This window comes from Odontesthes bonariensis, chromosome 14 (genome assembly GCF_027942865.1).
Source record: "Odontesthes bonariensis isolate fOdoBon6 chromosome 14, fOdoBon6.hap1, whole genome shotgun sequence".
In the NCBI taxonomy this organism is placed as follows: domain Eukaryota; kingdom Metazoa; phylum Chordata; class Actinopteri; order Atheriniformes; family Atherinopsidae; genus Odontesthes; species Odontesthes bonariensis.
This window is the reverse complement of record NC_134519.1, coordinates 29,642,931-29,658,816: the sequence shown is the minus strand read 5'-3', so window position 1 is coordinate 29,658,816 and position 15,886 is coordinate 29,642,931. Positions and strand designations below refer to the sequence as shown.

The 15,886-nt window shown below is 45.1% G+C and overlaps 1 protein-coding gene across 3 annotated transcripts in view; it reads left to right on the top strand.

Moving 5' to 3' along the window:
* Window positions 1-12,592, top strand: part of LOC142399335 (3',5'-cyclic-AMP phosphodiesterase 4B-like) — a 49,601-nt gene extending 37,009 nt beyond the window's left edge. For all 3 annotated transcript variants that reach the window (XM_075483946.1, XM_075483947.1, XM_075483948.1), the window contains 9 exons: window positions 5,875-5,968; window positions 7,246-7,472; window positions 7,595-7,693; window positions 8,875-9,039; window positions 9,332-9,431; window positions 9,587-9,741; window positions 9,869-9,991; window positions 10,093-10,275; window positions 10,375-12,592. In XM_075483946.1, coding sequence (XP_075340061.1) covers window positions 5,875-5,968; window positions 7,246-7,472; window positions 7,595-7,693; window positions 8,875-9,039; window positions 9,332-9,431; window positions 9,587-9,741; window positions 9,869-9,991; window positions 10,093-10,275; window positions 10,375-10,692 — 1,464 coding nt within the window. In that variant the 3' untranslated portion in view covers window positions 10,693-12,592. The remainder of the gene's footprint in view (window positions 1-5,874; window positions 5,969-7,245; window positions 7,473-7,594; window positions 7,694-8,874; window positions 9,040-9,331; window positions 9,432-9,586; window positions 9,742-9,868; window positions 9,992-10,092; window positions 10,276-10,374) is intronic.
* Window positions 12,593-15,886: the final 3,294 nt, after the last annotated feature.

Sequence of the window (15,886 nt, the reverse complement as noted above, 5' to 3'; positions counted from 1 at the left end):
CGAAAATCAGATGCAGAACATTCGGAGTTATGATTGTCAACCATCAAATGTCATCCATATTCCCTGGAACTGATAAATGTGCACTGCCTCGGCAAGCTGTTTGATATGTTTCCACTACAGCAGCAGTGGAATAGACAAGGTCACATGCATTATACGACTGCTGTGTGTTGCATTAAATAAAAATAATTTTACAAACCATGTCCAGCTGAAAAATAAGCAAGCTAGAATTGCTTTTGCTGCTTCTTGGCAAGTGAGCAAACTTGGTCACTGGAAGTATTTGTTGTTTATGCGGAGGCTTTTCCAGATGGAGTACGTTACTGAATTAAAGCTGAGCTTAATGCTAAATGCTACAATCCGCTACCCAATATGCTCAAACTGGCAAGTTAAGTTTGTAAAGTTTATTTGTTTTCCATGTTAGCAAGCTAACAAACTCTAATAAGTACTTCATACCAAGTACAAATATGGTAATGGGATGTCCTTATTTGCAGGAATTTAGTACAATTCCTATTCCAAAATGCTGGGATGCTGAGTAAAAATGTGAATAAAAGCAAAACGCAATGGTTCGCAAATCTCATGAAACAATGTCGTATTGATACGAGAACACAAAAAAACAAATGTAGAAACATTTTACTACTTTATTTGAGATAGTGAAAATTTGAGCTCATCTTGAATTTGATGGCAGCCACACATCTCAGAAAGTTTAGGTGTCCTAAAAAAGACACAGCTGGAGGAACAGGTTGCAGCTTATTAGGTTAATAGCAACTTGTTTATACGACTTGATATTAAAAAAAAAAAAGAGCACAAGAGAGGTGGAGTCTCTGAGAAGTGAAAATAAGCAGAAGTTCAGCAGTCTTCTAGAAAACACCGACATCAAGTATACACCTCATTCATGTGATCACGTGGATCTTTGGATATTTTCTTGTGGAAACATAAAACTCAAAAAAAAAAATGGGAAATATGAAATAGATACTTGCTGCTTGTATGGCTTAAAAGATGAAGACTCCTTTCCAATAAACTGGCCTGACAGATAAATAAATCCAGCTTGTTATTTTGAAAATCTGAAAATATCTGCCATCCGATTCGGTTGAACTGAGTCTAAATAAACACCGTGAGCTTCTAGAAGACGAAACAAAGCAGCTGCTTGGAACCAATTATTTCCAGTCAACTTTCATACACACGAGTGTTTCTTCGTGCGTATTACATTTGTAACAATGCGCCGCACATTATTAGTCAACCTCCCTCAGACAGCGGAGACAGCATGGCGGCATCAGATTATAAACACCAAGGGAGGTGTTGTCCATTTCCGTCTGTATTCCACATTGTGGTCTGGGGGAGGATTGGGATCAGGAGGGATGTTGTCAGACCATGATGGGTGACTGTGACCGTGACACAGGTTTCCTGTCTCTTTTTTTCCTGTGCGCCCCCCTCACTGCCTTCTATGCTATACTCCCTGGTTACCAGATGACAATAACAATGCTTTAACCAGGCAGTCAGGTTGATTCTACATCATTGGAACTTAAAAGACAATGAACGCAAGGTCCTTCAGGCCTGCAGCAGGGCAGCCTCCTCGTCTGGCAGCCCAGAGAGAGAACCGTTGTTGACCAATGTTGATTTGGAAAGTGTGGAGGTCATCGGTTTATCCTGTTACGGTTTAGTTGTTATCAGCGTTCCAGATTGTTGTGCGCTTGTGCAAGAATGGAAAGAAGCATTTTATTCTTCAATTTTACCTTTAGAATTCAAAATTGACATCAAATAGGTACATTTTTTCTCCATTTATGCAGCATCTGCAGGCACTTGCCATGAACTTTAACAATAGGCCCGTTTTCTCACCCAGAGGATGTAATCGAACCCACAATCAAACCCAGGCTGTCTCCGTTTTCTCCGTCCAAGGGCACAGGTGCATCCGGGGGTACAGGACCACACACCCTGCTGCCCGCCTGCTTGGTCACGATGACCTAAGAGCGGGGAGCTGCTTCCCTGCCCCTCACTATCATTATCCTCGCCACACTTCCATGCTGATGCTGGTGGCGGCCTTGGGCAAACACTGCCATCTGAATCCAGTTAGGGGCGTTTAGCGCTTTGTGGGTTAGCGTGTGAGCGAGCCCCCGAGCAAAAGACGAGCGCATAGGAAAGTTTAACTCACGAGTGGTCACTTCAGCTTTGAAGCACCGCCATCCTCAGAGGGGAAAGAATGACAAAATTATTGAAACAGATGTAGTGGTGGGTCTGTAGCTGCAGCAGGCGTAATGGACATGAAATTATAGTGCCATGATCTCATTTGACTGAGCGGGTGGAGAGGAGATCAGACGAACTGCAGCGGTGATTATGGCGCTTAATTGTAATTAAAAAGAGTTCTACCTCTGTCATCTCTGTAAAGGAAAATGAGCTAAATGAGGAATATAAACAGAAGACATGTAATTTACTGTTAACTGTTCAGAAATACTTCATCAACACCTTCCGGGAAATGTGTCTTTTTGCTGTTGCCAAACTGTGAAAACTTGCAGGGTACGTTCCACTGTGTGTTGACACTGTGTACAGCTACACAGAGGCAGTATTGGCTCACTTTGGACAGCTATGCTATTCCATTATGATGTCAAGCTGTTCCTGTGCAATCCCGTTTGTATCGCTGTTTCACTTCAGGTTGAAAGTGTGACTGTGAAGTCAACTTGACTCATCCTTTTACATTGTGATATTCCACCTGAACATGTCAGCGTGGCTGCCTTCTAAACTTGTTAATCTGGGACTTTTTTTGTGGCGTGTAAGTGTGTCTGTAGGTTGCTGCCTGAGGGCATATCAGGAAGCAGGATGTAAACGGCCTCAGTGAATTACTCTATTAAGTTAAAGGGAAGTAGGTGGAGACGCATGCTCGGGCCTGTGTTGGAGGGAGGAGCTTTGGACTTGCAGTCAGACTGTGTAGGCCACTCACTCAGCTCAGCTTTATCGCTATATGTTTCCTGCCTGACGCCACATCAGAAACCAGAATAGAGGGAGGAAGCAGGCAGAATCTCAGACAGCCTCAGCAGTAACTGCTCTTGGACCTCTACGGGTTTTCTTTAGCACTGTGCTTGGTTTTTGTAAAATGACAATGGGATTAAGTTCTGAAAAGGAGACAAAAAACTTGCTAACAAGTTGGAAAAAGGTGAGTTAACTTTTGAAGAGCTTACATTGTGCTGTGGGACCGTGGTCGGCCGTGTAGAGACTGTGTTTAAAGAACAGATTAATTGTTTTAAATCATAGGAAAAACACGGTTGAGAATTGTTTAGTACTCTCTTTATTAATCATATTGAGGATTTCCTGTCCTTTTAGAATTTTACTTCAGGAATATACTGGCCACTATATTTAGGTATAATGGCTCAGTTTATATCATATCATGTCTTATAAGTTGACTTTTTTGTGGGGGGCGGGTGAGACAGTGGCTCCGGCTCGATCTTATTTAATTCAGTACTTCTGATCTTACCACAGGGTTTTTTCAATTTTTTTTTGTTTGTGTAACTTCCTACGTTAACCTTTCATTCTGGATATGAGAACTCTTTGCTCACGCAAAAGGATGTATGAGTTACCGCCACACATTGAGTAATCTGTCCTCATAGACCTGTCAGCATGCCCTGAGTGTGTGTGTCTCCGATGAACTACATGACCCCGGGTTACTGGCACTGAGCTGTGTGCTTAATTCGCTCTCTGTAGGTCACTCAAATCAGCACCATTCCTCTACTTTAACGAATCAATTACAGTTTCCCTTTTGAACTTAGAAAAGCTGACTCATTCCCAGCTAGATTTTTTTTTATCTAATTAAATGTTTTTTTTTCATTCCCGTGAACTTTCTTGGATTTTTTTTTTACCGACAGCCTCTGGCAGTCTGCGTAATGAGTGCAGCCAGCTCTTTGAAAGCTGTATTTGAGTTTCACAGTCGAGAGGATGGAGGCTCTCTGCTTGACTGCTATTAGGCAGCTGGGAAGACCAGAGCGTCTGGCTTAGTTTGAAGAAAAAAAGATCCCATTGCGAGCGTTGGGAACAGCACCTGGCAAAAGGCATGATGGCATTAGATTTTTTTATTTTTTTTTTAATCGTTATTCTTAGCATGTAAAGGTAGTCCTGCTTTTTCAGGAAATAATTACACGATATTCTTAATAAAATGTAGGTTTCATGCAGTCAGGTTTCAGAGTGCACTCACAGAAATCGCATCTTTTGTCATTTTTGAATTTCTTTCCTGATCGTGCCCACCCGGATATGTGGTTATAAATGCCTTGTTTGTTTATGGATGTGATGTGACGCAGTCTCTTCAGAGTGGGGACCACCGTGGGAATGATGGAGGGGGCCATGTGACTCTGTTGCCATGGCATTCAGGCTCCCAATGCAGGCGGCGATGCCGTTTTGGGGAGTTGCAGACTTACAAGTCTCTTATCCGCTCGCCTCCCATCATCACCCATTCGTCTTAAACGCAGATAACTGCTGCTTTTGGAAAAGCAGCAACAAACAGAGCAAGAACGCGCGCAACTTATTAAAATGATAAAATAGACCAAGGCAAATCTGGAGGACCCCCTTTTCTCCTCACGCTCGTCATAAACGCTTCGGTGCTTTGAAAGCTCAAATTGCGCAGTGTGCATTGCATCTGCTCTGCATTACTGAGCAGGGGGCGAATGTGAAGACTCAGCGGGAGGGGGCTTGATGAGCACATGAGTGAGCAAAAGAAAAATCGCTCAAAAGGGAGAGGAAGATGTGGGGGATTCTCCAAGCTCTCATTGTCTGCAGTGCTGTGCACGGCTCAGTGTTAACAGAGGGTGGGAGGCAGAGAGGCAGAGAGCCAGAGAGCCAGAGACTCCACCAGTCCCTCTGCCACAGGGGACTCTACAGCTTGAGCACACCCCCCCCCCCCTCCTCCTCCTCCTCTCTCTGCCTTCTACCACTCCTCTTTTCCTTTTCTCTCTCTGTCGTGTCGCCTGCCTTTCCTCCCTTGCCTCGTTCCATCTGGGCTTGGAAAGGCTGGACCCTGCTCCATCCCTGCATGTCACTGCATAACTTTCGGATGGTTTCAGGAGGAGACGGAGGTTTAGAGAGACGGACAGACGCAGCTGGAACAAGAGAAAAGGAAGATAAATATTGATTGCATCTAAGGGGGATTCCATCACTCTGTGCAGTGGCTCGCGATCCTTGAAAACAATGGATGAGGCGAAGAGGAGGCGCATTTGGCAGAGGATGTAGGGGTTTGCCACAGCCCTTCTCCAGCAACTGCAGCCGGGGCGTTTTTTTTCTCGCAGTCGGCCGTTGGAAGGCTGTGGTTTGGTGGCGCCTTGAGCTTTAGGGCTGTAGGGCTGAGTTCAGCCTTGGGGATCCACTCAGAGAGGAGCACTCACTGCTTCTGCTGGGGAGCACCAGGGGCTCAGAACCGCTCAGCACCATGCCTGAGGCCAACTACCTGTTCTCCGTGTCCTGGGGATACATTAAGGTGTGTCCCAGAGGAGATTGGATGTGTGCACACAGTCTATGTTCATGTCTTTTCCCCCGGAGCTGGTGAAGTGTCTCTGATTTCGTATGTGGATTTTGTAATATTTTCGTTCCCGACTTGAATACGTATGGTTGTCTTGAACTGATTTGGTCATGTTGCTCTTGCTCAGTGGTTGCATATGTCTGTCACATTGCAGCATTTTGTATGACTGGAAGAACACTACACAGGATTTTGTATATTTTTGTATGTGCGCAGACCTTACATGGCACAAGAAAAGCAAAACAAACTGTGGTCATATTCCCATGAGACATGTCCTCTGTGCAAAACAACAGGAAATGCTTCAGTTCTCTTTTTTTGGAAACAACAGTAAAACAATTTCAGAGATACAATTTGAATTAATGTTTCATCTTTTTTTTTCTTTTTTTTCCCAGTTCAAGAGGATGCTGAACAGGGAGCTAAGCCACCTGTCTGAGATGAGTCGCTCAGGCAACCAAGTGTCTGAGTACATCTCCAACACCTTCTTAGGTAAGCACTGCAGCGCGCCTTCACCCACACCAAATGACTGCATTGTAAGGCTTCAGTGAGCCAGCGTTACTCAGGAACAGCTGTCCTGATGTGCCAGATGTTGGAAGGTTACCTAAAGCGTCCGCTAAGTACTGGATAAACTTGTAGTTTTGTCTGCAACACTGCTCTGAAACCAGTTTGATCTGGTCTGGGGGAGTGAAACCGAATCCCCTTGCTCTGACAGCAGAGACATATGATGGGAGGGCGGGGGGGCTTTTATACTGGGATCTAAAGGGATCAGGAGGAATGAAGGGGGGGTGTTTGTTTGAATGTATGTGTGCACACTGTGCATTAGGGCCATACAGACACTGCATTATCCATCAGGAGGACAGCAGTGTTTCCCCCCCAAACCATCACACGTCCATCTTTCTGTCCCACAGCAGATCAAATCTATAACAAAACACGGGGGGGGGGGAGGAAGCAGGGAGGGGAACAGGGTGCTGGATGCATGGTGGAAAAACTAAAACCTTTCCTAACAATGGAAAAGAAGAAAGCACTGCCTTGGGAGACAAACACAACAGCACGGCTCAGTTTATCTTCGAAGCTCTTTTATCTGCAGTGCATCTACCACCTGTCAGGTGGGAGAGACATCATCTTCCTCGGCTTTGTGGGGGATGCAGCTCAGATTTTCTTCTTTTTTTTTTTTTTGTTATCACCGCTGTGCACATTGTGCACAAATACAGACGGCGGGAGTTTCACACTGGCACACATGCATACGGCCGTCTGCCTGCAGCATGTGTGAGATGTCACTCAGCAAACGGAGAGACTAAATCTCATGCAGCCAACAGACCCGCACACCGACGAGTCCCTCCTCTAAACATTTCAGCTCAGAATGAGCCATCTTTCCACTATTCTCTGAACTGTTGACAGAATGTGCGCCGCAGTGTCTGATTACCACAACATCTCATTAGCGCTTCCTGACCCCCTTTTTTTTCATCATGACATTCCTTTTTTTTCAGTCTTTACTGCTGCTCAGCGATAGCTTGTTTTTAGCGATGGAGACAGAAAGTGAGGGATTGTTCTCATTAAATAACTGTCACGGCAGCTTGAATGTGTTGTCACGGAGGTGTGAGAAGTCGCCTACCGCGTGTTCACTGTTTACTCGGTGTAGTGGCAACACGAGCGAGGAGGATTATCTAACAACCCCCAGCAACTGAGCTGAACTGAAAACTGCTTTTTTTTTTTTTTTAATCATCCCTCCTTCCTTTTTTTTATGTCTCTAATTCTATTTTCTACAGACAAGCAGAATGAGCTGGAGCTTCCCTGTCCGGTTCCAAAGTCCAGGGAAAGGAAGAGGAGGCAGGTCCAGCAGCAGCAGCGCCAGATGCTTCTGATGCACGAGCAGATTGGGGGGATAAGCAACGATGTCAGCATGGTGAGGAGGCGCATCAATAAGTCCAGCATCTCTGGCAGCAGCGTGAATCGCTTTGGGGTCAAGACGGACCAGGAGGAGCTGCTCTCAACGGTCAGTGAAGAGACAAGATGGTGCAGTCAAAAAAAATACATATACAAGCTTTAACTCGATATCTGGTTCTGGTGTTTGGTGACTCGCTGGCTCAGATGCTTAAGTTCTGGCTTCACTTACAGGACCTGGAGGACATCAACAAATGGGGACTGAATATCTTCAAAGTGGCCGAACATTCCCACAACCAACCGCTCACGTGCACCATGTACACAATCTTTCAGGTCAGTTCCCTTCTCTATCCTCAACGTCCACCGTCTCAACGCTCTGTGCAAAAGTCTTGAGCCGGCCCTCATTTCTTTGTATTTTACTTCCAAGCCACCAGATTTTCTTGTAATTTTTATTTTTTTTAAAAAGGATACTTAACACTGATCTGTGAATCATTCAAGCATAAAAAAAACTAAAACGATGAACCAGTGTTCACAAACAACTTAGCAGAAGAAAAAAAAAAAGAGTATTTTTGTACCAACAAGGTGATGAATTGAACTCCAATTGGCTTGAATTGGACCGTATTATTTAAGTGCCCTGAGATGACATTTGTTGTAATTTGGCGCTATATAAATAAACTGAATTGAATTTTATTGAATTCCCAAAGAGCTATTAGCTGAAAACTTGGTATATCTCAGCATGGGGTGCAGTGTGTCCTTAAAAAGGTTTAGGAAAGTGGAGGACAACACTGGAAGTGTTAAGGCCTCAACAATCTGCAGCAGACATACAGGATCTGAAAGTGATGTCCTTAAGAAAGAGGAGGAAATCCAGCAAAGACCTGACACGGGACCTGAGAGAGGCATCTGGACCTTCAGCCGATCCATCTACTGTTCACTGAAGCCTCATCAGAAATGGTCTCCATGGAAGGGTGGCTGTCAAGAAGCCGTTCTTAAGGAAGGGAAACAGGGAGAAAAGGCTGAGCTGTGACAAATGACACAAGAAGTGGACTGAAAATCAGTGGCAACAGGTCTGATGGAGGGATGAATCCTCCCCAGAGCGCAGACCTCAGCATTATTGAAGCAGTGTGGGATCATGTTGACAGAACGACACAAAAGGCAGCCGACATCCAAAGAAGAGCTTTGGGATGTCCTGGAGAACTATTCCTAAAGACAACTTAAAGAAATGACAGAAAGCTTGTCGTTTGGATTTTCTGTTTTTGTGGCAATGTACAAAGAAATGGGGAATAGCTCGAGACTTCCGCATAGTACTGTACACACACTGTTATAGAGGGCATGACACACTCATATCAGTGTGGACATTTCTTTTGCTCATGATTCATAGATCAATAGTTTGGTTCCAAAAAATGGAATTTGATTTGAGAAAAGCTGATGTACGTGCTGTGTTTGCTGACATCTTGAGTTACTTCTTGTCGCGAGGATCGTTTTTTCTAATTTTCTTCGTCTGTGGGCACGTGCAGGAGCGAGACCTGATGAGGAAGTTCAAGATTCCAACCGACACCTTTGTGACGTACATGCTGACCCTGGAGGGCCTCTATCACTCGGACGTGGCCTACCACAACAGCCTGCACGCGGCCGACGTAGCCCAGTCCACACACATCCTCCTGTCCACGCCTGCCCTGGATGTAAGTATTTCTGCTTCCTTGTTGTCAACCTTCAGCGACAGACACGGTCGGAAACTGCTGACTTTTACTTTTGTTCGCTGTTACCTGTTATGCTGAATAACTCGAGGCGCAGTTATCCCGTAAACATGTGACACCAACACACTCACTATTATTCTGATTTAATGGGGTGACGGACATTAACTCAGCTCACAGGGAATGCCAACACGTGGGCGGATCATTGTCTCATACCTCACATTGTTTAGCCACTTTGTTAACCGTGAGGCTCATCACTTTCTATTCTCTCTAAACACAGGCGGTCTTCACTGATCTGGAGATCTTGGCAACCATTTTCGCCGCCGCCATTCACGACGTGGACCACCCAGGAGTGTCCAACCAGTTTCTCATCAACATCAGTGAGTCATCTAAAAATTCAACACCACTCTTTTTATTTAGTCTCCATTCACAGAAATGGGCAGAAACGCTGTATTTGGTCATATCAAAGATGAGAGATGTTTGTTACTATTGGGCCTCATTGAATTTTTCTCTCTCTGTCGCTTTCTGCTTTCAGACTCTGAGCTGGCTCTGATGTACAACGATGATTCAGTGCTGGAGAATCACCACCTGGCTGTGGGCTTCAAGCTGCTGCAGGAAGACAACTGCGACATCTTCCAAAACCTGGCCCCGCATCAGAGGCAGGCTCTGCGGAAGATGGTCATCGACATGGTGAGGAAATGTCTGCCGATCTGTCTGAGTCTGCCTCTTTCATCTTTTCACTGCAGTCTTGGCAACTTGATCACTTCCATCCGAAAATCTATTCTCACATCAATTTAAATGTCTTTCTGTTCTCCAGGTTCTGGCAACTGACATGTCGAAGCACATGAGCCTGCTGGCTAATCTGAAGACCATGGTGGAGACCAAGAAGGTGACCAGCTCCGGGGTCCTGCTGCTGGACGACTACAGAGACCGGATGCAGGTAGGAACCACGTTATTCCCACTAATGTGATAAACAGCTTTGATATACATCAGAGAGGAACAGCTTTTTAAATAGCTGATTATTGTTTTTGTTTTTTGTAGGTACTGCGTAACATGGTTCACTGTGCAGACCTGAGCAACCCAACCAAGCCTCTGGATCTGTACCGGCAGTGGACTGACAGGATCATGGATGAGTTCTTCTACCAGGGAGAAAAAGAGAAGGAGAGAGGCATAGAGATCAGCCCCATGTGTGACAAACAAACGGCTTCGGTGGAGAGAACTCAGGTAGGGAGCACAGACGTGGAGCTCCTGAAATGAAAATTCATATCCTTCTCTTATCTCACTTTTACTGACGTCCCCCCCCTGCTTTTTGTTTTCTTTTAGGTGGGCTTCATAGATTACATCGTCCACCCTCTGTGGGAGACGTGGGCCGACCTGGTCCACCCTGATGCCCAGGACATCCTGGACACACTGGAGGACAACAGGAACTGGTACCAGAGCATGATCCGCGAGAGCCCCTCTCCTCCTTTCTCCACCAGCGATGGAGAAGGAGGCCCACATGGGGACACGGAGGGGGGCCCCGTCGAGGGCAAATTTCAGTTTGACCTCACAGTGGACCACCAGGACATACGAGGAAGACACAGGGACAGGGGGATGATGGACACATCTGTCAGGGATCCTCCCTCCGCTCAGAACCGGTAGAAACAGCGACACGTGACATCTACCCGGAGGAAACATAGCTGAACTGTTGGTTTTCGTAGCGAGCGGCGGTTTTGGCTGAATTGATTTTATTGCAGTGGAGCAATCCTGCAAATCTGGCTCTTTGGAGCTGCCTGGCTCGGAGGGTCTGACTGAGTGTGGGGCACCCCTGCACACAAGGCCTGGAAACCCTGTGGCAGTTTATGGGCCATCCTTTAGAAGGGGCTGGAAGATTGTGACCTCTGTTCTGTAAAGAAGGGACTGCAGAGGCTCGGCTGAGTCTGACCAGATGGTATGAATCTGGGAACTGGGGAAAGTCAAACTTGCACAAGTTTTTTAACACTTGTCTTTAAAAGAAAAGAAAGAAAAAGAACTTCTGTGCCTTTTTTTTTCTTTTTTCTTTTTTTACAACTTCATCTTTTTGTAAGTGTTTTTATAATTTATTGAACCCATTCGTGTAGCGGTAAAAGTGTGTCCGACAGTCTTCCTAATGTTCAGGCAATAGCAGAGGCTTCTTCTCATGAAAGCGAAAAATCAGTTGGCTTCCCAGCGCAGTTTGCACCTTGTGGCACGCCGTAAAATGCAAAGAGCGAGGAGAGCAGTGACGACTCACAGAAGGATCCATGTACAGCCAAATCATTTGATCTGATTAACACAAATACCTTCTTCTTTTTTTTTTTAAAGCAAATGATTCCTTATATAAGCAATGAAATACCTTCTGGATGAGATTCCTTAAAAGCTATTTTTTTAAATTCCAAAGATTCTGTAAGAAAACAAACAAATAAAAAAAAAACAGAAAACAAAGCACTTTGAGGATTTCACTGCCACCTCGCAAAACCTGAAAAGTCACTTTTATTACGGGTCCGGCGTACAGGTACAGCGCCGGACTGATTCCTCAGAACCTCCCGCATTCCTCGAGGCAAACAAAGAGCCGCTTGTCTGGCTAAATTCTCGCCAACGTCATGACATACACAGAGAAAATCCCCAGTTTTGTCTCCTCTGATGTGGGAAACGGCCCCTCCCTCCCCCCCCTTTCCATCGGCTGGCTCGCACCTGCTGTGGTTAGCGACGTGCCGTTCTCCTGAATACGCTTTCCATGGCGACTCATTCTGAGCTTTGGCTTTTCCTGTAAGACTGTGCGCACAGTTTCAAACGGAACAGACGAACATCTCGTCGTTTTTAATCGCAGCACCTTGAACGCGTGGACGGTTCTGCAGCTGGTTGCAGAGCCGTCCGACACTTCCTTAAAGGTACCAATGTGTGGTCATGTGTGATGAGATTGGATTCATTATATCACATTCTTCTCCTGTGTGTGTGTGTGTGTGTGTGTGTGTGTGTGTGTGTGTGGGTGTGTGTGTGTGTGTGTGTGTGTGTGTGTGTGTGTGTCTGAGTGGTGAGAGTTGCACAATCTTGTCGCACCCAGCTGTTTAGTTATGCTGACAGTAACAGTGTATTTATTACCTTTTCCTTGTATATGATAATATTGATTGCTAATATTCGCCGTATATTTGTTCTTATTTATAAGCACTACCACATGTCAGATCACAGTTGGGCTGAACTTGGTGGTTCGTCTGTATTTCGTAAAGGTATTTTTGCTATAAGACCTAAACAAGAAGCCAGACATGTTTGTACAGTCTCGGCCAGCATCGCCTCCTACGAGGTGCCGCTGCTGCTGCTTTTTAGTCTTTTCTTCCTGGCGGATTCTGAAAGCTGGACATGAACTGCAGCGCATCGAGTACGGTGACGGGTCATTGTATAGCTGTAGGGATATTTGCTGAAATGTAGAGCATTGTTTCAAATGTATTTTTTCAGTGTTTTCCTCACAGTATATTGTTAAAATGGTGTATGTTGTGCTCAACAAATGTTTTCTATCTGATTATTAAAATGGGCATGTATAACAGAGTCTTCTGGTCGGGGTGATGTCTGTTTTATTTGAACTGATTGCTGAGCAAAGGTTTTACGGAACACACCGGCACAATTCAGCAACGAGGCCGTTGGAAGTGCCTCACAGAGAACCCAAAATGCACAATGAAAAGGACGAAATCAAGGGAAAAGTTCGGTCATTAGAGTCCTGTTCCAAATTAACTAAAATGCCTAAGATTGGAAATACGTTTTGGCCCAAAACCATTTAAGCTTCGAACAACTCAACAGACGTATTCTAAAATAAACTCATCATCAGCCATCGTAGAGACCTCAGAACTGGAGTGACGTGATCCACTTTTCTGTTCTCAGTGAGAACCCGAGCAGCTGAAATTAAGGTCTGAGGTGACACTCAGTGACACCCAGATTTCTGGCTGCTCGTAGTTTTGAACGCAACATGCAGGCTCGAGGCTGAGCACAGATTTGTAATTGTTCGTTTGCTCCAAAGACGGTGACCCCTGGATTGTCTTTGTTTTTCTCAAGAAAACTGGGGGAGATCCAGTTTGTTCGAGGCATTAAGTGAGCGCTTGGGTTGTGAACTGTCCACATAACTCGGGTGACATATTTCGTCACCAGCACAACAACAGCAGGCTCTGTGCTGTGGTGCGGATGGAACCCTGACTGACAGACGTCACATCGGTCGCTTAGTGTCAAGGACCGGTTTCACTTTTTTTCAATAGTGTTATGATACATGAGTGGCTTTGTGCTGATTTCAGAGCCTGTAAATAGAAGCCTGACAGAAGAGCTGCGTTAACAGCACGCAGATGGTCTGAAGCTAATCAACCAGAAACATTCATAAGAGCCTGTTGTCAAAATATCCGAGCAGCAGGCTTGAGGTGCTTTATTGGGTTTTCATGGTCTTGCAGGGACCTCATTGGATGAAATTTTGATTTTAAACTTGAATTCAACTTTTAACCAAAAAAAGTAACATAATGGCTCCTCTAAATCTATCCAACTCAGATCAGCACATGTTGGAACAACACCTCACTCAGCACACTCAGTACTTGGCAGTTCATGCATTGAAGAACCTGCCACTGAGTTCTCAGTGGATTTAGGCTGTTTGATTGTGACTGAATGGCATTGACACCAGGGCTCAATCAATACAAAGCCATCTGTTCCAGCCTTTCTTTTTTTTTTTTTTCTTTTTTTTTTAGAAAATGAATGATTTGCGACTCCAGACCAATGTCTGAGGTTATCGTATTGGAGAAAGAATTTCTGTCAAACACCCTCTTAAATACCAGTTACAGTTCCCTCAGCTTTCAGAACAGCGCTCACAAACACCACCATGCATCTACAACCTACCAATGATGTGGTTTCTGTTGACGTCACGGTTCCAGTTCTGCAACACCGAGGGTGAAACAGAAAAAGAGCGAGGAGTGACAGATAGAGGAAAACAACTTTATCGAGCTTTCAGTCACTTCCCCGCAGTGACAGCACCGACTTCTCTTCCGTCAGACTTGAGCTAAAGCGCTGCTGGACACTGAGCCAGCAATGTAAACAGGAAGGGTAGAGATAGGGATGCTATGTGCTGGGCCCTCAGGGCATTCACTCTCCCATGGCTTGACCAAAACAGGTAACAATCAGAAATACGTGATAAACAGGAGATTTTTACAGATTCCAATTTACAAAAACAGTAGATTGGAGATTTAACCGAAACGTTTAGCGATATAATCTACTTAGAATGTGTGGCGCTCAGTTACTTTTCTCAAAGAATTCTTCAGAGGTTTGAGAAATTTTTACTTCCATTTGGTCCCAGCTCATTTCTGCCAGGTGATCACGTTGCGTTCCTCTGACCACCAAAGATCAAAGTTATAAAGTTCTAAAAAAAAAAAAAAATGTTGAAAGCGAGATTTTCAGTATTTAATGAGAAATATCAGCTCATCTTGAATTTGACGGCAGCTACAAGTCTCAAAAAAGTTGGAAACGGGGAAAAAAAAGGCTTAAAAATCAGGATATGCGAAAAAAAAAAGCTGAAGAAACACGTTGCAGCTCATTAGTTTAATTGGCAGCAGGTCAGAGACTTGATTGGATAAAAGAAGGAGCACCTTAGAGAGGCAGAGTCCCTCAGAAGTAAAGATGTGCCTGTGGAGCTGGCAACCACCGTCAGTGCTGAAAGGCGTGCGCAGTCTTCAGAGCAACAGATGCTCCTATCAGGGAAGGCCTTGCGTATTTCAGTGCTAAACCACATACTGCATGCAAGGCTTTGTAGAAGAAAAATCCAACTGAAAATATTTGTGAAACTCAAAATGCGAGTGAAAAGGACTGTGGAGCATGACTGTGAAAAGCTGAGGGGTTGCTACACAGTGGTGAACACGGTCCTGTCCCAACGTTTTTGAGACACGTTGTCATCACCAAATTAAAGATGACCTGATATTTTTCATGAAGAGTAAGACGTCTCACTGTTATATTGTGAATAGAATATTCGTTTATGAGATTTGCAATTCACTGCATCTGTTAATGATAATATTATACAGTTGTGTTCCCAGAAGGCACTTATTCCATCGCTGTGAAAATTCCTTGAAAGGACAGAACAGGCGGTGCTTGAGTTTAATGAACTGAAGTGAAACACACAGCATTCGCACGTTTTGGCCACGCATGACTACAGGAAACCTGAGTCTGAACCATCCTCGTCCTTACTTCCATCCATCAAAGAGAAGGAAACTGTTTATGGTAAACACTCCACAGACACAGGCAAGCATTTTCCATGGTGGCGGTCCAGGCTGCCATGGCAATGGGCAGGGAGTTTGTCTGAAAGTGTAACACAGGTCCTGTGGTCTGTTGGCGACTGACGTCAGCCGGGTAAAGGCAGCGTGCGCCGCCCCGACAGCGACGTCTGTGCAGTGTCTGGCCGGACGCTCTCACTGCCAGTGGATCCAGTTGACAGCCACTCAACATCCTCTCTCAATTCTACCAGCCGGGCTGTGGAAAGGGCCCACGGCTCGGGGCCAAAGCAGAGAGGAAAAGAACCACTTCCAGCAAAACAAAGCTGCTCTTTCCATATCCACTTTATAAAAACAAATGTCTTCCTGGAGTTTCTCCTGACCAGCTGCTGTTCGTTTTTAGTTAGGCTGATAGTAAAACTGAAGTCAACCGGGCTGCCAGTGGGAGGAATACAGCATAATATGGGGCAATCCAGGATAATTCAATAATGTTGTGTGTAGATGGCAGGGATCAGCTTAGAGTGGCTGAGACAAATGGGCTAGGAAGTGAGCTCAAACAGACAGTTCTGCCTTGTTCTGAAGAAAATGATCAATCTGGAAGAGATCAGATGAGGCAG